Genomic DNA, 21355 nt, shown 5'->3' on the forward strand with positions numbered 1-21355 from the left:
CGCATCTTGGCAGAGGTCGTGTTTCCCAGATGCTGGTGTGAAGCCACTGTCATACTAATACCCAAGCCTGCTAAGGACAAACACCTTCCCTCTAGCTACCGCCCCATTTCTCTCACCAGGTGATGGAACATATGATTCATGCCCAGCTGGTATGGTGGCTCGAATCTCGCAGTTTACTAACCACTGCACAGTGCAGATTTCGAGCGCACCATTATGCCATTGACCCTCTCGTCACTTTTTCCACCCATGTCATGAATGGTTTTCTGGAGAAATTCCAGACTGTGGCCATGTTTTTTGATTTGGAGAAAGCCTACTACAAGTGCTCTAAACGCAGGGCTTCCATGGCTGCCCGCTCCGTTTCCTTCAGGAATTTTTAAAAGTCCAAGTTTGCAAGGTACGTGAGGGTTCTACCTTGTCACACACCTTTATCCAGGAAAACTGTGTGCCTCAGAGTTCCACCCGAGTGTCATCCTCTGTGCTATCACCATTAACCCTGTAATGCCCTTTCTCCCGCCAGGCATCTCCGGCTCCCTTTTCATCAACGATTTTGCGTTCTATTACAGCTCTCCATGGACTTGTCTCATTAAGTGAATTCTTCAGCGATGTCTCAATCATCTTTACTCACAGAGCATTGACAGTGGCTTTCGTTTTTCCACTGACAAACAGTTTGTATGAATTTATGATGGTGCAGTTGGTTTCTTCCACCATCTTTACATCTTGGGCCTGTTGCTCTTCCATTTGTTGAAACTACAACATTTCTGCGACTTGTGCTCGATAGGAAACTTTCTTGGTCCTTCCACATGTCCTACCTAGCAACCCGCTGTACGCGGTCCCTCAAGTGTCCTTTGTGTTCTCAGTGGTACTTCTTGGAAAGAAGATTGAACCACCCTTCCTCGTTTGTACCAGTCCCTCATCCATTCGAAACTAAACTACGGTGTTTTGTTTATGCATCTGCACGTCTATCCTCCTTACGCCATCTCAATACTATCCACCATTGTGGCATCATTTTGCCACTGGCACCTTTTACATTAGGCCGGTTGAGAGTCTGTACACAGAAGCTGCCGAACTACCGCTGTCCTACCACCATGACTTTCTCCTCAGCAGATATGCGTGCTGTTTGTCTGCTGTGCTTGGCCACCCATCCTGTGCCTCCTCCTTCAATGACTCCTTTGACCACCAGTATGTCGCACGTCCCTCTTCTCTGTTTGTTGCCTCCTGCTTTTGGCTCTTGCTCTGGCAGTTTCACTTTATGCTAGCTGCCATTTACCTGTTGGGTGTGAACCCTTCACCACCTTGGCTTCGTGTGGCAGTCCTGTTCACCTTGGCCTTCATTCACTACCTAAGGACACTATTCCAGCCTTGCTCTGTCGCCATAAGTTTTGCAAGCTTTGCATGAAACTTCGTGACAGTACCTTTGCATGGAACTTTGTGACACTACCTTTCCGTACACTGAAGGCTCTTGGACTGACCGTGGTGCCGTGTGTGCCTTTGTCGTTGGCACCCATGTTTTTTGGTATTAGTTTCTGGGACATTTCTCAGTGTTTACACCAGGTCTCTTCGCCCTGTATCAGGCCACGCAGTACATCTGGTGGCCCAGGCTTTTCAATTATGTCTTCTGCTCTGACTCTCTCAGTACTCTTCAAAGTCTCTGTATGTTTCACACTGCCCATTCCTTAGTGCAACGGGTCTAGGAAAGCTGTCACTTGCTCACTCTTTATGGAGCCCATTGTGATGTTTATATGGGTTCCTGCCTGAAAGGAAACAAGGCCGCTGATGCTGCTGCATAGGCTGCAGTCCTCATACCTCAGCCCGCTAGTTCTTGCATTCCCTCTGATGAACTCTGTATGCAATCTGTCAGCAGGTGATGCTGCATTGGCATCACCACTGGTCCTCCCTTCATGGGAACAAGCTCCAGGTTATTAAGCCTCTCCAAGTGACTTGGACAACCTCCTCTCGGCTCTCCCACCATGAGGATATCATTCTAGCTAGGTCACATATTGGGCACTGTCTTTTTGACCATCACCATTTGTTAACAGGTGTTCCCCCACAACTTTGTGCCCATTGCACTCAAGCTTTCACGGTCCACCATTCCTAACAGAATGTCCTTTTTTACCCTCTTACATTCTCATTTGTGTTTGCTGTCTTAATTATCGGCCTTTTTAGCTAACGGACTGTCTACTGTACTTTTATCCATTGTAGCAATATGGCGAAGGACATTTAATTTTTAGTTCAGGACCTCCGTTTCTCAATGGCGTATTTTATACACACTTTCCACATCCCGTATTTTAGCTGTCTTCTCTTCCATCATTTGGGATTAACACGTAGTTGTTTTTACCTCCTCTCTTTGTATTCATGTTCTACAGTTCTGACATGGGCACTTATGACTAGTTGTTTTTGTGTCCTAAAACAAAATAAAACCAGTTTTATTGCATCATGTTGGACAGATTTTCAAAAATCAGACGTTGGATTATGAAGCATATCCAGTAGCAGTGGACTCAGATCACAGTTTATTAATGATAAATAGTAAACTGAAATAAATAGTAGACTGAAGTATTGGAGACTCATCCGAAAGACTCAGTGACCAAAGAAGTCGGATACTGAAGTTCTGAGGAATGATAAGATGTGTTTGATGGTATCTGAGGCTATAAATACTGCAATAGAGGATCAGTGTTTGTAGCAAGGACATCAACATTGAGTGCTGTCAGAATTCCACTGTTACGCACAGAGGAGAAAGTGATAAGTAGAAGAGCACAAGAAGGCCTGTATGAGTAGGAGAATGTGTCTGATTATGCGATTAAAGAAGAAATGTTAGGTGGTATGAAAGACATGAGGATCCAGTTTTGCAGTCAGTTAATAGCACTTTGCAGGACTTGGGATCAAATAAGGCAGAACAGATGGATAACATTCCTTTTGAATTTCTGAAATCATAGGGGGAAGTGGCAGTCAAGTGAATATTTGTGTGTGTGTGTGTGTGTGTGTGTGTGTGTAGAACAGAATCTATTAATCTGGAGATGCACCATCAGGCTTTCAGAAGAATGAAGAATGTCATCTGCCTAATCTCAAAGATAGTGAGACCAGATAACTGCGAGAACTAATATGTGATCAACTTAACAGCTCACACACCCCAAGTTTCTGACAAGAATAATTCACTGAAGAATGGAAAATGAAATTGAGGATCTGTTAGATGATAAGTGTGGTCTTCAGAAAGGTGAGGGCACAAGAGATGCAGTTCTGACATTGTGATTGGTAACAGAAGCATGACTTAAATCAAGACCCATTCATAGGCTATAATGACTTCAAAATATCCAACTGTATAAAATGGCATGAGATACCAGAAATTCTGAGAAAATAGGAGTAAGCTATAAGTGAAGAGCAATAATTCACAATATGCGCAATAATCAAGAGGGAACAGTAGAAATGTAAGACCAAGAATCAACTACTTGGATTAAAAAGGCTATATGACAGGCTTGTAGTCTTTTGGTCTACACATTAAAGAAGAAGTGATGGAAATGAAAGAAATATTCAAGAGTGGGATTAAAATTCAGGAAGGAAGGATATCAGTGATGAGATTCATTGATGACATTCCTATCATCAGCGAAAATGTAGAATAATTACAGGACTTGTGAATAGAATGAAGTCTTGAGCTAAGCATATAAATTGAGAGTAAACTACAGAAAGACTAAAGGAATGGGGAGTAGCAGCAATGAGATGAGCAATAAACTAAATATTGAAATTTGGCAGCACGAAGTAGATGAAGTTAAGGAATTCTGCTACCTTGGAAGAAAAATAACATACCATGGATGAAGCAAAGAGGACATAAAAGGCAGATTAGCACAAGCAAAGATAGCATTCCTGGCTGAAAGAAATCTACTAATATCAAACATTGGACTTAATTTGAGCAAGAAATTTCTGAGAAAGTGCAGCATTGTATGCTAATTAATGATGGACTGTGAGAAATATGGAAAAAATGAGAATTGAAGCATTTGAGATGTGGTGCTATAATAGGATGTTAAAAATTCCGTTGATTGATAAGTAAAAAGGCGGAGGCTGGGGCGGGGAGGGAGAGGGATAGTACGGTGAGAGTGGCAGACAGTGAAGTGTTGCAGTTTAGATGCAGGGCAGGAGAGAAGGTGCAGAGGGGGGAGGGGGTAAGTAGTGGAAAGGAGAGAAATTAAAAGACTGGGTGTGGCGGTGAAATGACAGCTGTGTAGTGCTGGAATGGGAACAGGGAGGGGGTTCGATGGGTGGGGACAGTGACTAAAGAAGGTTGAGGCCAGGAGGGTTACGGGAACATACGATGTATTGCAGGGAAAGCTCCCACCTGTGCAATTCAGAAAAGCTGGTGTTGGTGGGAAGGATCCAAATGGCACAGGCTGTGAAGCAGTCATTGAGATGAGGGATATCATGTTTGGCAGTGTGTTCAGCCACAGGGTGGTCCACTTGTTTTTTGGCCACAGTTCGTCGGTGGCCATTCATGCAGACAGACAGCTTGTTGGTTGTCATGCCTACATAGTGGTTGCAGCTTAGGTTGTAAATCACATGACTGGTTTCACAGGTAGCCCTGCCTTTGATGGGATAGGTGATGTTAATGACTGGTCTAGAGTAGGTGGTGGTAGGAGGATGTATGGGACAGGTCTTACATCTAGGTCTATTATAGGGGTATGAGCCATGAGGTAAGGGATTGGGAGCAGCAGTTGTCTAAGGATGGATTAGTTTATTGTGTAGGTTCGGTGGATGGCAGATTACCATGGTAGGAGGGGTGGGAAGGATAGTGTGCAGGACATTTATCATTTCAGGGTACGACAAGAGGTAATCGAAACCCTGGCAGGGAATATAATTCCGTTGCTCCTGTCCTGGGTGGTAATAAGTTATGAGGGGAATGCTCCTCTGTGGCCAGAGGCCGGACTGTGGGACTTTGGGAGATGGTGGGAGACTGTAAAGATAAGGCACGGGAGATTTGTTTTTGTACAAGGATGGGAGGATAATTACGGTCAGTGAAGGCTTCGGTGAGACCCTCGGTATATTTTGAGAGGGATTGCTCGTCACTGCAGATGCGACGACCACGGGTGGCTAGGCTGTATGGAAGGGACTTCTTGGTATGGAATGGGTGGCAGCTGTCGAAGTGGAGGTATTGCTGTTGGTCAGTAGGTTTGATATGGACGGAGGTACTGATGTAGTCATCTCTGAGGTGAAGGTCAACATCTAGGAAGGTGGCTCGTTGGGTTGAGTAGGACCAGGTGAAGCAAATGGGGGAGAAGTTGTTGAGGTTCTGGAGGAATGTGAATAAGGTGTCCTCACCTTCAATCTAGATATGCAAAGATGTCATTAGTGAATCTGAACCAGGTGAGGGGTTTAGGATTCTGGGTTTTTGGGAAGGATTCCTCTAGATGGCCCATGAATAGGTTAGCATAGGATGGTGCCATGCGGCTGCCCATAGCCGTACCGCGGATATGTTTGTAGGTAATGCCTTCAAAGGAGAAGTAATTGTGGGTGAGGATATAGTTGGTCATGGAGACTAGGAAGGAGGTTGTTGGTTTGGAATCCATAGGGTGTCTGCAAAGATAGTGTTCGATAGTAGTAAGGCCATGGGAATTAGGAATGTTAGTGTACAGGAAGATGGCATCAATAGTGACGAGCAGGGCACCGTGTGGTAAAGGGACTGGAACTATGGAGAGTTGGTCAAGGAAATGGTTGGTATCTTTTAGGTAGGAGGATAGGTTCCAGGTAATAGGTTGAAGGTGTTGGTCTACGAGAGTAGAGATTCTCACAGTGGGGGCACAGTAACCGGCCACAATGGGGCATCCTGGGTGGTTGGGTTTATGTTCTTTAGGAAGCATGTAGAAGGTGGGAGTGCGGGGAGTGGTAGGGGTAAGTAGAGATATGGACTCTGGGGAGAGGTTCTGGGATGGGCCTAAGGATTTGAGTAGTGACTGGAGATCCTGCTGGATTACTGGGATGGGATCACTGTGGCACGGTTTGTAGGTGGAAGTATGACAGCTGATGGAGTCCTTCTGCCACGTAAGCCTTGCGGTTCAAAACTGGTGGTGGAGCCTTTGTTAGCAGGTAGGATTATAAGGTCGGGATCAGTTTTTAGATGGTGGACTGCAGTTCTTTCTGCTGATGTAAGGTTAGTTTGCATGCTGAGGGATTTGGGGAATGATGTTGAGGCAAGGTTCGAGGTTAAGAAATTCTGGAAAGTTAACATGGGGTGGTTTGGAGGCAGTGGGGGTGGATCACAGTTGGATGGAGCAGTGAACTGAGTAAAGCAAGGTTCAGTATTGGTCTTTGGTCGAGTCTGATTGGTCGGGTTGGTGGCGAAAAACTGTTTTCACTGTAGGGAAGGAGAGAAGGAGAGAAGGTCTTTAACAAGTCTTGCATGATTGAATTTGGGAGTGGGGCAAAAGATGAGGCCACTGGAAAGGACTGATATTTCTGTGGCACTAAGACTTCTGGAGGAAAGGTTCATAACTGTGTTGCGAGTCTGTTTAGGTTCTGTGGGAGGGAGGTTAGGAGGGTGGGGTAAGTGTAGTAGGTCTGTGAGACAGGGTTTGTCAGCTATGAGCGGGTGTGGGGGAGGTTTGGAGGTTGTTGTAGAAGTGGTGGACAGTGGTACTCTGAGGTAGGAGTAGGAAGTGACTAGGATGGAGAGCTTTTTGAGGTGGCGTTGTGCATGTTGCTCAAGTTCCTGCAGGGCAAGAGTTTCAATGTGTGTTATGGGTTCCAGGAATTTGGGATTACATAGCAGGAGAATTTTGTGCATGGAGAGAAGGTACCGCAAGGAGGATTGGGCTTGGTTGATATGGTTTTGCAGGACTATATTGGTGAGTGCTAAGGATTGGAGAAATCTGAACAGGTGGAGGTCATTGTGGAAGGAGGGGTGGCAACCAGAGATCATTGTAATTTGATGGTAAGGCCATTAGGGGGGGATTTCATGAGCCAAGCAACAATGCAGGAACAGTATGTGGGACTGGGATCTGGCTAGGGATTAGGAAACTTTACTGTATTGATGCAAATGGAAGGAGCAAGCATCCATGGTGGTGCAAAAAATGCAAAAATTACGTAAGAAAGTTGAATTAAGTCCGAAAAATTATGCAAAAATACACCCAAATATGTGTGGAAAAGACGAAATGGATGCACGAGGGGAAGAAAAACGAGATGAAATCTGAGGAAGACGATGATAGTGGAAGGCAAAACTCACTAAAATTGGCGAGAAGTCACAAGGATTAAAGTGGAGAATAACTAATCAATAATAAATATATTACTGTGAGTAGCAGGTTTGAGGGTGGATAAGTGTAAGGGGGACAGCAGATGTGACTGGATGAGGTAGATTTAGTGGGTGCGAACAGGGATAGACCAGGGAAAGTGTGGGGGGGTAGGGAGAGGTTCGTAGTTAGAGATGTAAGATTGTGTTACACCAGAAAAGTGCGGGAGATAACAAGCAAAAATATGGGAATTGACACTGGGAGCGTGATCAGTTTGAAGGTATAGGCTTCATTATATTGGTGGGGGTAATGTGGCACCTAAGATGCTGCACCAACAATCAGCGTGGTCTTGAGGCTGTCTGTTGTGCACGGCCAAGACGGTTGATACAGTGTGGTTCATAAGTAGAACGTGCAGAGCGGTTCGTAAGGCAACAAGAGAAACACAGAAAAGAAAAGAAAGAAGGATGGACATTGAGTATAGCGGATGCAAAAGAATGTAGTTACAAAGGAAAACAGCTCAGGGTTAGGATCGAAGAAAAGCCATCGGGCAAAAACCAAACAGTGGAAAATCCAGGATGGAGTGTAACACAATACCAGAGAAGGAAAGTTGCTACTCACCATATAGCGAAGATGCCGAGTCATGATAGGCACATTAAAACGATTGACAAGCTTTCGGCCATTAAGGCCTTTGTCAGCAGTACACACACTTACACACAAGCGCTCGCACACACTCACGCAAACACAATTTGCACACACGTCTGCAGTCTCAGAGAGCTGAAACCACCACGAGCAGCAGCACCAGTGGATGATGGGAGTGGCGACTGGGTGGGGCTGGGGCGGGAAGGGGGGAGGGATAGTATGGTGGGTGTGGCGGACAGTTAAGTGTTGCAGTTTAAATGGAGGGCAGGAGAAAAGGTGCGCAGGGGGGAGGGGGTAAGTAGTGGAAAGGAGAGAAATAAAAAGAAAGTATAAGACTGTGTGTGGCGGTGAAATGATGGCTGTGTAGTGCTGGAATGGGAACAGGGAGGGGGTTCGATGGGTGAGGACAGTGACTAACAAAGGTTGAGGCCAGGAAGGTTACGGGAACATAGGATGTATTGCAGGGAAAGTTCCCACCTGTGCAATTCAGAAAAGCTGGTGTTGGTGGGAAGGATCCAAATGGCACAGGATGAGGGAATCATGTTTGGCAGTGTGTTCAGCAACAGGGTGGTCCACTTGTTTTTTGGCCACAGTTTGTTGGTGGCCGTCCATGTGGACAGACAGCTTGTTGGTTGTCATGCCTACATAGAATGCAGCACAGTGGTTGCAGCTTAGGTTGTAAATCACATGACTGGTTTCACAGGTAGCCCTGCCTTTGGTGGGATAGGTGATGTTAGTGACTGGACTGGAGTAGGTGGTGGTAGGGTTGCACAATATTTGTGCTCTTCAATGCAATAACTTATTTTTTATGATAGTTGCCTGTATCATTCATCAGAATTTGTAGGAGTAGATCTCACTCCTCTAGAGCTTTAGAGGAGTGAGCCACACACTTGCAGTTTGTGAAACAAACTCATTGTTAAATACATAAAATAATAAAGAGTCAGAAATTGCACAATAATTGCTTTTCTTTGTACTGCTGGGAATGTTTTAACACACAAATTGTACACATCTACTTTTATGATGCAGTATGTGGCCCTTGTAGGATAATATATGCAGTTCATGTAATTTGCTTTCAGCAATCAGTTATTAACACAGAATTACACGGAAGTGATACAAAGGTCATAATGCCACCATAGCAAGCTGTGCAATGATATCCTGGTGGGCATCCCCCCTGCCCGCTCCAGTATCTTGTTCTCACAATTACTATTCTGCAGATGTTGCTGGAATTACTGCTGTCATAGAGATTCTTGCAGAGAGAAGGGAAGTTCCAGACAATGAAAGTACTACTATATTGTCTAAAAATGTATAAAATTATTTTAAAATGTGGAGTTTTGTTGTCACCCATCAATGTAATTTATATGTAAAACTCTGCATTTTTATTCTGTGTGTGTTTGAAACTGTGCTTTCTGTATTCTTCAGACAGTACTTTGTAACAGTTATGACCAGTAAATTAGCAAGTCACAAATTGGATATTATTTGGCAAAAAACTAAAAATTTGCTTAAAACAGTATATGTTAATACATCTATTAATTATAGATTGAAATATCCATTTGTTGTAGGACATTCTTTCTTTATTAAGTATCAAAGAAAAGTGTAGAGTTTCAATTAAATGATTAAAACACAGCAGAATGGATCAACTGTTGCCAAAGATCTGTGTGATGTGGTCACAGGCTTTTGATAGTGGAATCCTGCAGTTTAAATACTTTAAAATGTCTTGTCAAAGTGTGATGGCTGATAGCTGATCCACCCCCCACCCCCCCATTCTTATCTCTCTCTCTCTCTCTCTCTCTCTCTCTCTTTCTCTCTCTCTCTCTCTCTCTCTCTCTCTCTCTTCCTTTTCTAAGAAAGATACAGATGTACTGCTTCTGTTTACTTCTGGCACATCACTACAAACGTGAATGAAATAGATATTAGTGTAAGTGGCATTTAGAAATGGCTAAAATCACTGTAAGACCGATTGGAATATGTATCAGATTCTGTACATAATTTACAGCTTAGTTAACTCCCATTTTAGCCATAATATACTGCAGATAATTTGAACAAAAACTGTGTTCAGAAAGCACAGGTGGCACCCGTCTGCAAGAAGGGTAGCAGAATGATCCACAAAATTACTATCCAGTATATGTTTGACATCCATCTATTGATGAATCTTAGAACATATTTTTAGCCAAAAAGTAACGAGGTATCACAAACAGAATGACCTCCATGCCATCCAGGTTCCAGAAACGATTATCACGTGAAATCCAACTTCACTTTTCTGACATACCTTTCAGAAAACTATGAATCATGAAACTTCCTGGCACATTAAAACTGTGTGCCGGATCGAGACTCGAACTCGGGACCTTTGCCTTTCGCGGGCAAGTGCTCTACCGCAGGTTCGCAGGAGAGCTTCTGTAAAGTTTGGAAGGTAGGAGACGAGGTACTGGCGGAATTAAAGCTGTGAGGACGGGGCGTGAGTCGTGCTTGGTTAGCTCAGTCGGTAGAGCACATGCCCGCGAAAGGCAAAGGTCCCGAGTTCAAGTCTCGGTCCGGCACACAGTTTTAATATGCCAGGAAGTTTCATATCAGCGCACACTCCGCTGTAGAGTGAAAATTTCATTCCAGAACTATGGATCATGGCTGTCTGGAGCAAGCAGTATTCCTTAGCTTCCAGAAATCATTTGTGTCACTATCACACCTATGATTATTAATGAAAGTACATTTAATAGGGGTATCAAACAAAACTTGTGAATGGGTTGAGGATTTCTTGGAAGAGAGGATGCAGCATATTGTGTTGGATGGAGAGTCATCGACAGACCTAGAAATACCTTCAGGTGTGGCCCAGGGAACTGTGTTGGGATCTTTGTTGTACACGTTGCATGTTAATGATGTAGCAGACAATATTAATACCAACATCAGACTTCTTGCAGAATATATATAATGAAAAATTGGCTGGAGAAAACTGCAGAAGCATTCTGTCAGATCTGGATAAGATTTTAAAGTGGTGCAGAGATTGATAATGTGGTTTAAGTGTACAGAAATGTAAAATTACCCAGTACACAAAACGAAAAAAATGTAATATCATGTAACTACAGTATCGGTGATTGACAGTAGCAATCAGTTAACTCACACAAAACACCTGGGTATAACTATTTGTGGGGATATGAAATGGAATGTTAACATATGCTGAGATGTAAGAAGTCTGTGCATCATGTCTTAGAATGTTGCTAAAGTGTGTGGGGCCATACCAGATAGGACTATGAGGGGACATTGAATGTATACAAAGAAGGGTGTACAAATAATAACGGGTTTGTTGGACTCATGGGAGAACCTCACTGAAATGTTGAAAAACCTCAATTGGTGGCTCTTGAAGATAAATGCAAATTATCCTGCGAAAGCCTACTTACATAATTTCTAGAACCATTATTAAGCAAAGAATCTTAGAGATATTTTACAGCCTCCTATCTGTTGCTCCTGCAGGAAGCCATCTCATCAATAATGGATTCAGGAATCACCATGGAAAAAAACAAAGGAAAAACAATTGTTTGCTGCAAGAATCATAACTAAAAATTTTCAGCCTCAATTTAGATTTCAAAAAGGTCTCTCCACAGAATGTACTTTCTTTCAATTCATGAAACACGTTAATAAAGAATTTAAATGACCAAATATTTCAGTCTGATATTTCAGTATTCTTGTACAGAAGATCAGACATTATGATATCATAAATCTTGCCGATAACTGGTTTTCAACATGTCTGACTTGCAAAGCATGGCATTAAGAAACTCGTGGCGTGTACACAATGAAACAGCATCTTCAGACCGGGAAATTATCACTTCAGGTGTACCACGGGAACCAGTATCGAGTCCGCTCTCGTTGTTGTTATGTACAAGTGAAGCAGAAATAATTCTCTTTGCTAACAATAAAAGTGCTATAATGGAGCCTAGTAGAGTAACTGCAACACTTGAAAATGTAAATAACATTTTCTTGAAATTTTATTCACTACTGCAAAAGGCCTGATCATACCATTAGAAATAATACACGAGGGTAAGCCAAAAAATGAAACAGAATATTCTCAATATGAAGAATTGTTTGATGCGGGTCTTCAATAAACATCTCTTTATAACTACTGCAACAAGCTACATTGTCTTCTTCATAAGAATCTGCTTACTGTATTCAAGCCTGGGTCCCCCTCTACAACTTTTTCTACCATAATTACCTCAGTTATTAAATTGAGTGTTTGTTGATGCCTCAGAATGTGTGCTGCCATCTGATCCCTTCTTTTAGTCAGATGTGCCCGAAATGCTTCCCCCAATTCAAATTGGTACATCCACATCTACCTATCTAATCTTCAGCATTCTTCTGTAGCACCACATTTCAAAAGCTTCTGGTCTCTTCTTGCCTGACTCCTTAGTTGTCCACATTCCAGTTTCATAAAAGGCTACCCTTCAAACTTCTTCAGAAAAGACTTCCTGACACTTTCTCCCAGCTTCTTCCAGTACTGTTGGATGTGACATTTGGTGAGATCTTAATAAGTTGAGGACCAGGCCCCCAAGCCATGTTTAAATTGAAACACATTTCCCCATTTATTTGGTTTTCCACTGAACTCACAATCGGCTATAAACATCAGTGTGAGACCGATGACAATTTGCAGTTGGTTGAATTCCACATGATGAGTACTTACAACAGTGCAGTTTGCACCACCTGAAAAAGACAATTCAGTTGGTCGTTGAAATCTTGTGCAATAATGGAAACAGTAGCTCTACAGTACATCCAGAAGTACATCGTTAATCTGTCGTGGAGAGAATACCTAAGCGATCACATCACTTAAATTTATATTGAATGTTACGAATTCATCTTTTTCAGAAATGCATTTCTTGTTGTTTCCTGTTCGCATTTTATATTCTCTCTAGTTCAGTCATCATAACATATTTTGCTGCCCAAAAAGTAAAACGAATACATTACTTTTAGTGTCTCATTTCATAATACAAGTCTTTTGGCATCATCTGATTTAATTCAGCTACATTCCATTAATCTTGTTTTATGTTTGTTGGTATTTATCTTGTAATCTCTCTTCACGACACTATCCATTCCATTCAGTTGCTCCCCAATGTCCTTTGCCTTCAGTTACAAAATTACAGTGCCATCAGCAAATGTAGAAATTTTTTATGTCTTCTTCCTGAATAATAGTTCCAAATTTCTCCTCAATTTCCTTTATTGCTTGCTCAGTGAATGGAGTAAATAACATTGGTGGTAGGATGCAATACTGTCTAAACCATCCTGTACTGCCTTCCCTTTCATGTTCTTCAACCAGTATTACTGCAGTCTTGGTATTCTACAAGTTGTAAATAACTGTGTGCTCCCTTTATTTTAATCAAGTTACTTTGTAAATATTTCAAAGATCATAGTCCAATCACAGAAACGTAGGTTAAGAAATCGTGCAAGTGGCAGCACATTTACAAATTTTTCACTAAAAAAATATGCATTTATTGCAGAAATGAATCCTGTAAAATTAATAAAATATTCTCAGGTATTATGCCGTGGTTGAAGGAATTTCACTTTAAAACCTGACTTTTCTCCCCATCTGTGGAAGGCTTTTTCAGTGGGGATCGTAGCTTTTTGAATGTAAGATTCGCACTCTGGCTTGCTACTGACACTGGCTCTGTAGCGAGTGAGGGTGTGAATCAGACAGTCAGCAAAGCTACAATCCTCGTTGACAATGTCCTTTGCAGATGGGGACAAAACATTGCGTTTTCAAGTGAAATTCCTTCGACTACAGAAAAATACCCCGGAGTATTTTATTAATTGTAAAAACAACTCCTTCCACCCCTAGTAATAGTCATAACTAAGTTCCATGGAACATGCAACTGACCAACTAACTAATTGGGCCTCAAGTTTGTCCTATAACCCTCCTCCCTCCTCATCCTCATGTTCAGTGTAGCACTTTCTGAGGTAGTGTACTTACTTGTTGATTCTCAGTAGTATTGAAAAGTGGAAAGCACTTTCATATAAATGCCTTTTATTAAATCAGAGCGGAGATATTAGTATGTATTGATTTCTTTTCTAGGTGATGTATGCATTACTGATGCCAGCACTGGATCCAATGTCTGAGAAAGCTTTTGAATTCCAATATAACTTCATGAGAAGTGGGGACGCTCCTGTTATCCTTGAAATGTTAACAAAAAATAATTTTCTCGCAAATGCTGATGTAGCTACAAAACGGTGAGTTTGCAAGTTGCTTCATCTGTGTGTATAAGTAAGAGTGTAGGTGGGAAGGTTACTTGTAGGAGGGAGGTATACATGAAAACCATCCAAACAAACACTAGTCTTTATTTGAATCAGTGTTACTTGAGACTATTTCAATGTTTGGACTACTTATGGAAATCAGCTATAGACCTAATTATACATTACGTTGAAGACCTCAAATTAAAAAAATGATTTCTCAGTATCAAGTTAGTTCTCACAATCATACATTATAATAGTGCCATTTTCCACCTATCTGTATTTCTTATGGTCTTATGAAACTTGTTGCTGAAGATGTCCAGCTTTCTCCAACTCTGTGTCATGGTCTTTTTATTCTTATGAAATAATGGCTATAAGAGGAATGTTGTGAATATAATGCCATTTTTATCTAAGTATCATATTTAAGGAAAAATGTTCCCATATGTTTCTGGTTGCACTTAACTTTTGTAGTGTGGCACTAACTTCCAAATGCTAGATGAGACGTCATGGTTGTTTAGATACTGGTCTCTTATTTGGGAGGACTGAGGTTCAGACCTCCACTCATATATCAAGATTTAGATTTCAATGATTTCCATAAGTCACTTCAGGCATCAGCTTGGGTGATAACTAAAATAATAACCACAGACATTTTTCTACCCTGTCCGTGACCAGTCAATCATCTTTATTGATCTTGATAACTGTGAATGTCATACTTTAACATTCCACAAACTTATTTGTCATGCCACTCAGTATACCGTGAGCCCATTTATGACTCTGTTCACTCATCAGAAGTGTTAACGTTAAAGTGAACATAAACAGTCTGACAGCAAGAAACCTTTATTTTTGTGGTTAACTGTTTCGGTCACTTACTGACCACGTTCAGACCTCATATAATGTTAGTAGGTGGTGCCAGTGAACAGAGCAGGTGTTACAAACTGCACGTTCGTGAGATGAGGTGTGAAGTATGGTCAGTAATTGATCGAAACTGGTAACCTCAAAAATTAAAGTTTCTTTCAGTCGTGACTGTTTATGTTTACTTTAAAGGACTAAGAAAAAAACCTATATTCTCCATGAGAAATGTTCTGAAAAATTAGTGTTAACTTTGTACAGTAATGAAAAGAATGTGCTAGGAGGGAGGACTACCATTTCTGCAAGAAACAGTGAACAGTATAATGAAATGGGAATGTCATAAAGTTAATTTCGTAACTTCAGCCTCATTCATGCAAACTAGAAGCATTTAGGGACCACAAGTCCTTCAGTAGAGGTCATGAATATTGACTTCTGGTTGCCATTTCAGAGAGAACTAGTACAATTCATTCAAAGGTGTCCAAATGGATTTCAGGCTGTATCTTTCACTCTGCAGAGGAATGTATGTTATTTTGAAATTTTCTGTTGGAATAAAATGGTGTGTGGGGGCTGGGACTCAAACTGAGTACCCTGCCATTTTCATATAGTATCCTGACTTCTACATTTACATCTTACCAACTGAGTTATAGAGGTGCAACTCATGAGCAAAAATGGAATGATACGAAATATGATATATCCAAATTTTAGAGCTGTGAACATGACTGTATTCAATAAACAGGAAGTTTGAATAAAAAGCTTTCTATCACTTTTTTTGTGTTTTATTAAATTACACAATGCATTTTGGACTCTGAGGGTCCATCTTTTGAATTCAGTATTTCAGGCACTGTTGGTCCATCTTCAGATCTTCTGGAGGAGGACCGACAACATCCAGAATGCATCATGTAATTTATTAAAACTTGAAAAAAGTGACTGAAGGAGTATAAACAAGAACTTCTTGTGTACAAAATATGTTACTGTTAAATTCCATGAGAGTTTAAAAGCATCAGATAGTGTGGTTCATGATGTGGTACACAGACAATGGTATGAGTAAATTCAGCCACTGTTCAGCAGTAGAAATTCACAAAATAAAGAAGCAATTGAAAATAAATTCCTGTTCCCTTCAACTACTACTGCTGAAAGTTTGACTGTCCTGAGAGACCATTTTATAAAGTGTTAGTATCTCACCCGTTATCATATTAACTCCTGCTGCTGCTGCTGCTGCTATTGCTACTGTTGGTGGTGGTGGTGGTGGTGGTGGTGGTGGTGGTGTGCTTTAGACAAGTACAGATTTTGTAAGAGCCACATGAACATTATGTACTGAGGTATGTCATTGCCACTGAATTTTTAAGTTAAGGCTTGGCAGTATTTAAAGTGTTTCAGTTCCATAAACAGCAAATGCTGAAGTCTGTCGCTCACTATTATTTTCCCTCTTTTCTTTTCCTTTTGCTAATGGTGTGTGGGAAGAATGATTGTTGGTAAGTGTGCATAAGCTAGACTTTCTCTTATTTTTCCATCCTGGTGATTTTGTGGGACAAATGTTAAGGTAATTATTCTGTGTCCAACTCCTCTCGAATTACATGAGGGCTGTCTGAGTAGATTACTGCCTGCACAGAGATTGCTGCACTACTCAAGTGGTTTTTTCCCCCTTAAGTTGGTACACATGTTAGTATGCTGTGTAAAACTGTAAGTCATTCCAGGCAGCAGTTGGCTGTTGGCATTTGTTTCAAGCGGTTGTGCCACATGTGTTGTGGAAAATGGAAAAAAGTTGTTTGGTGATTAAATTCTTTGTAAAAGATGATGTAACACAGACTGAAATTCATTTGTGGCTTGTAAATGTGTGTGGCAGTGCTTCACTTATAATTTACGCAGTGAAGAAATGGGCAGCCAAGTTTGAACATGGCTGTGAAACCATCAAAGATGATCGACATGAAGGGTGATCAAAAAGTGAAAGCCCACAGAAATCATCAACAAATTGCATGATATGATTTTGAAGATCAGTGTATAAAGGTGGGTGGAATTGCTAATGCTGTAGTGATGTCAAAGGAAAGTGTTGGTCACATCTTTCATTGAACATGAGAAAGTTTTGCGCAAGGTGGGTGCTGCAAGTGCGGATCACAAACGTATTTGCACAAGAGTGCTTGGTGCTGTTTTAAGTAAAACAGAAGTTACTTTTTGCATCAATACATGACAGTGGATGAAACATGGGTTCACCACTAAGCACCTTAATCCAAAAAGCAGACTAGGCAATGTGTAGAAGCTGGTTCCTCAGTTCCAAAGAAGACATGGATAGTGCCATTGGTGGGAAAGTGTTAGGCATGCGAAAGGAAATATTGTTGGCTGAGTGCCATGAAAAAGGTGAAACCATAACTAGAGAATACTACTCTCAACTTCTAATGAAACTTGACACAAACATTCATTCAAGATCTCGTAGCAGGTCAGTGCTTTTGAGTAAATCTCTCTTCTGCTTGCTCCACAATGTTGTGCAGTATTCCAGTGCCTAGGAGAATTTAAGATAATTTAAACTTTCAGCATGTGCCCTGTTCTGTTTAGCCATCTTCCATCACTTAACAAAATGTTACTGCAGTATGGAAATTATTGTAGGAAGATCAGTGCATATCATACCAGTAAATAGAAGAACCCTTGGGTGTGACTGCATCTGAAATTAGCATATTTCTCTTAGGCTGCATTAAAACATTGTAGTTCGGTATGCAGCCCTTTTTGACACATCAGCTAGTTTTCATATAGTGCCCTTTTGTGCAAATAGTGCATCTGTGCATGTGAATAGCACTGCTATAAGTTATGTGAACTTGTCCATTTTTATTATGTTTCCGCAAAGTTGCAACAGCCAGGGATTAACCTGTTGTTGTTAACAAGTCCCGTTTCCTTAGGAGATGAGCACTGAAATGAGAGATGCTCAATCCTCCATTCACAACCTTTTGAGAGATTGTACGTGATTGTATGCCATAAGGTACTAGAGTGCTTAACAACTACAGATGGAAATGCGACAGGTAGTTCTTCCAACAGACATTGTTCCAACACACAGCTCAATAATTTGTCAACTTTTTAGCTGCAATAAGTGTTAAAGTACCTGAGCACCCCTTGAAACTTTGTTGTGTTTCCTTGAGAACAGATTCCCTCCCCTTCCAGATCACACTCTCAAAAGTGTTTTGATGAACATTTTCCAGAGTCGAAGTGAGCTATTGAGTGTTTTGGAAAAGTTTCCTAGTACAAGTGCCTTTCTACTGTGCGGGTTTTGATAATGGGTTTTGACGAATGTGTTGTACAGAGGCTTCTATATATGCGTGATTGTCTCATGCTGTGAAATAATCTTTTACAGGTCAGCATACCTAACAGTACTGAAGATGAGCAAGCTGCTTTTGTCAGTAGTTGGCCATGTAATTGTACGTGTTAGGGATGATCCTCCACCCACTTCTGAAATGACAGACTATGTGGTACCAGAAACAAACAGCAGTACAGTAAATCTAAACAACCATAGCAATGCGAACACCATATCTCACAATCCAATGTCTGTTCTGCGGCAGGCTCTACTTAACATCCCCAATCAAAACACAGAATACATGCTGCGGAGTGTGGCAGCAAAAGTTGCACAGAGTCTGGCAAAAGAGGTAAGTCTTCTTCCTGGAGTAATTGAATTTTTAATGTCTTAAATTTAAGCTGTAAGTATATAACTGAAAAATTGGTAAAATCAAGTACACTGATTATTTCTCTTGCTGTGTAAGCATAGAACATTTTCCTACACTCTTCTGTCTAGGAAAGAAATGTTGTTTATTTACAAATGTATGTGAGAGAGAGGACAAAGTGAGTACGTAATTTGGCATGATCATGCTCATAATCATTACTGATTTCAGTGGCTGCGTGGCAGGTGATTGCTGTCGTGTGGCAAGAAGTGCACTAGCTTATACATTCGAAACCAACTCCCCTAATTGTTTGGAAGCAGAAGTATGAATTTCAGATGCTCACTACTCTAATTTCTTGTCTCTCTTTTAATTTCTGCTTATGTATGAGTTGAAATGTGAGATATTAACTGTCAGTTTTGTGAATGATCATGATAGACTCCACCATTTATTTTTGCTTCTAAAGAGACAAATCCTGTGATAATGTCCAACAAACAGTGGTCAGAAATGCAAAGGAAAACTATGTAAGGTTAAATGGTTACTGAAACAGTGGAAGTAGAAACATCAATAGGCATGCAAATTGCTCAACAATGTGAAACTCGTAAGATTTCAGAGCTGAGGCTTCCTGTTTTTAGGAGCTAAATCTGAAGCACTGAGAAGGAAAGTGTCTGCATTAATTCTAGTAGTTCCTGGTGGAATGAAAACTTTCTGAAATTCTACCTGAAGAGTTATGAAAAAGGTTTTGTAAAAGGTTAGTAATGTTAAAGCACTCAATTGGCCGTATCAAGTGATAAAAAGCCAGAACAGGCTCATAGTTTATAGTAAGATGTTAACTGGGAGTGAGATGATTGAGGGGTAGTTAACATAAGGAGAAAACAAAAATGGAGGCAAAGAAAGGAGAGGATGAGAATGATAACAACAGATACTTAAACATACTTGTTGAGTGGGGGACCCAGCTTCGAAATTCAGAATATATATATATATATATATATATATATATATATATATATATATATATATATATATATATATATATATATATATATTACCTTAGGGGGGAAAAAGGACAGGTATACACTCGCGCGCACGCACACACACACACACACACACACACACACACACACACACATATCCATCCACATATATACAGACACAAGCAGACATTTGTAAAGGCAAAGAATATATATATATCTGGAAGAAGTTGTAAATATTATGTAAATAGACTGCTGATTCATGTTACATATGCTATTTTATGTTAAAAGAAATAAGTTTATTGAATTGGACAAGTGGAAACCAAAACAATTATAGCTCGTGAGTCAATAAAATACATTTATGCATAACTAACATGTGTCTAATTTTATGTAGCTGCTATACATGAAAGGTGTTCAAAATCCTGTGATTTTTGAAAATTGCTGAACTGTGTGTGCTTCTCAATTAAAACAAACAATGGAAAAATCCAAGCTGGAATAATTACAGTATTATGAAAATGACAGATTGTCACAAACCATATAATGGAGATGTTGAGTATTATTCAGAATAATTGCGTTTGGCCAGAAGCTTACCCGTTTAGCAGTCTTTTTGTTGTACCAATTTCTGTCTCAACATCTCTATGATATGGTGAGTAGCAATCCAGCCTTGCATAATATTATCTCAACTAAAATAGTGTTCTAAAATATGCTGTTTAAAGTTGAGCCTTGGTACTTTCTACTACACTTCATAATGTGTATTCTGTACCACTCTGTTGTGTGTTTCAGATGGTGCTATCTGATGACAGTGATAGATCTCGGTTAATGTTCCTTCAGGCACTTCAATGGGACCTACCAGATATCAACACCATTCGAGCTGTTGTGCGGTTGGCATGGGCTGCAAGCAGTGGCAGCCTCCATCTACTTAATGCTTCACCAGAAGAACTGCATCAGATGCATGACAAAATGTCAACCAAAGTACCTGATACAGAAGATGTCCTAGGTAGATAAAGTTTCTTTTCTTTAGAGTCCAAGCACATGCTCATACCACACAATGAAAAGAAATGATATCAGGTTTTGTTAGATTCCTCGGAAAATCTGAAGTTCACTCCCTTTTCATGTATTGTAATGAACCCAATGCCCATTGCCAATTATTGTCTTTCTGATCTAGTTTGAAAAGGACCTCTGAATTATGTCAATGCCAGTTCCTATCAATCACAACTGGTCAGTGATAGCTCTTTTCCAGCTGCTAATTGCATTAGGCCTTTACAAAAATGGCAGGTATTTTTTGAGGACGAGATCCACAGCCTGTATAAATGGTTTCAATGACTCTAGAAGGCTGTCTATATTTTATGGTTTGCTGTTGCAATTTTGGTGTTGTGCTATTTCATTCATCTGGAAATAAACGTATGAGGAAGAATTGAGAATGTTATTTCAGAAACAGCAGAAGTTCAAACAGTAAGCTCAGACATGTACTAACATGCATATACTTAATGGTAGTTAGTACCGTTGCACAGTATGATTCAATTTATAAATCATTAGTACTGTGGCTGTTATGTCCACTTAATTTACTGTTGTTGAACAAGCCTCACAAATGTGTTTTATAAAGCCATCAATCCCAACAGCATATGCACAAAAGTATTGTTTAAAGCGAGAAAGATAATACTGAAAGTAAAACCAGTAAGCAGAAGCACTAATATAACAAACGTAATCAGTCCACTCTTGGTTTTTACTGCATACAAATTGAATATGCGTGTGGCTATAGAAAGTCACATTTTGATTAAGATAACAGCATAGTACATTATGCGTTCCAAAGCCAAGTAATGACCATGGCTTAAAAGACAGATTATTATCAAACAGCTGTCAAAAA

At 40.6% G+C, this 21355-nt stretch overlaps 1 protein-coding gene across 1 annotated transcript in view; it reads left to right on the top strand.

The window, feature by feature from the left end:
- The window catches only part of LOC126163053 (probable ubiquitin carboxyl-terminal hydrolase FAF-X), a 331505-nt gene that overhangs the window by 159667 nt on the left and 150483 nt on the right, over positions 1-21355 (top strand). Inside the window, exons 20-22 of the mRNA XM_049919945.1 lie at positions 13885-14039; positions 18223-18511; positions 20275-20488. Coding sequence (XP_049775902.1) covers positions 13885-14039; positions 18223-18511; positions 20275-20488 — 658 coding nt within the window. The remainder of the gene's footprint in view (positions 1-13884; positions 14040-18222; positions 18512-20274; positions 20489-21355) is intronic.

The sequence above is a fragment of the Schistocerca cancellata genome, chromosome 2 (genome assembly GCF_023864275.1).
Source record: "Schistocerca cancellata isolate TAMUIC-IGC-003103 chromosome 2, iqSchCanc2.1, whole genome shotgun sequence".
Lineage (NCBI taxonomy): Eukaryota > Metazoa > Arthropoda > Insecta > Orthoptera > Acrididae > Schistocerca > Schistocerca cancellata.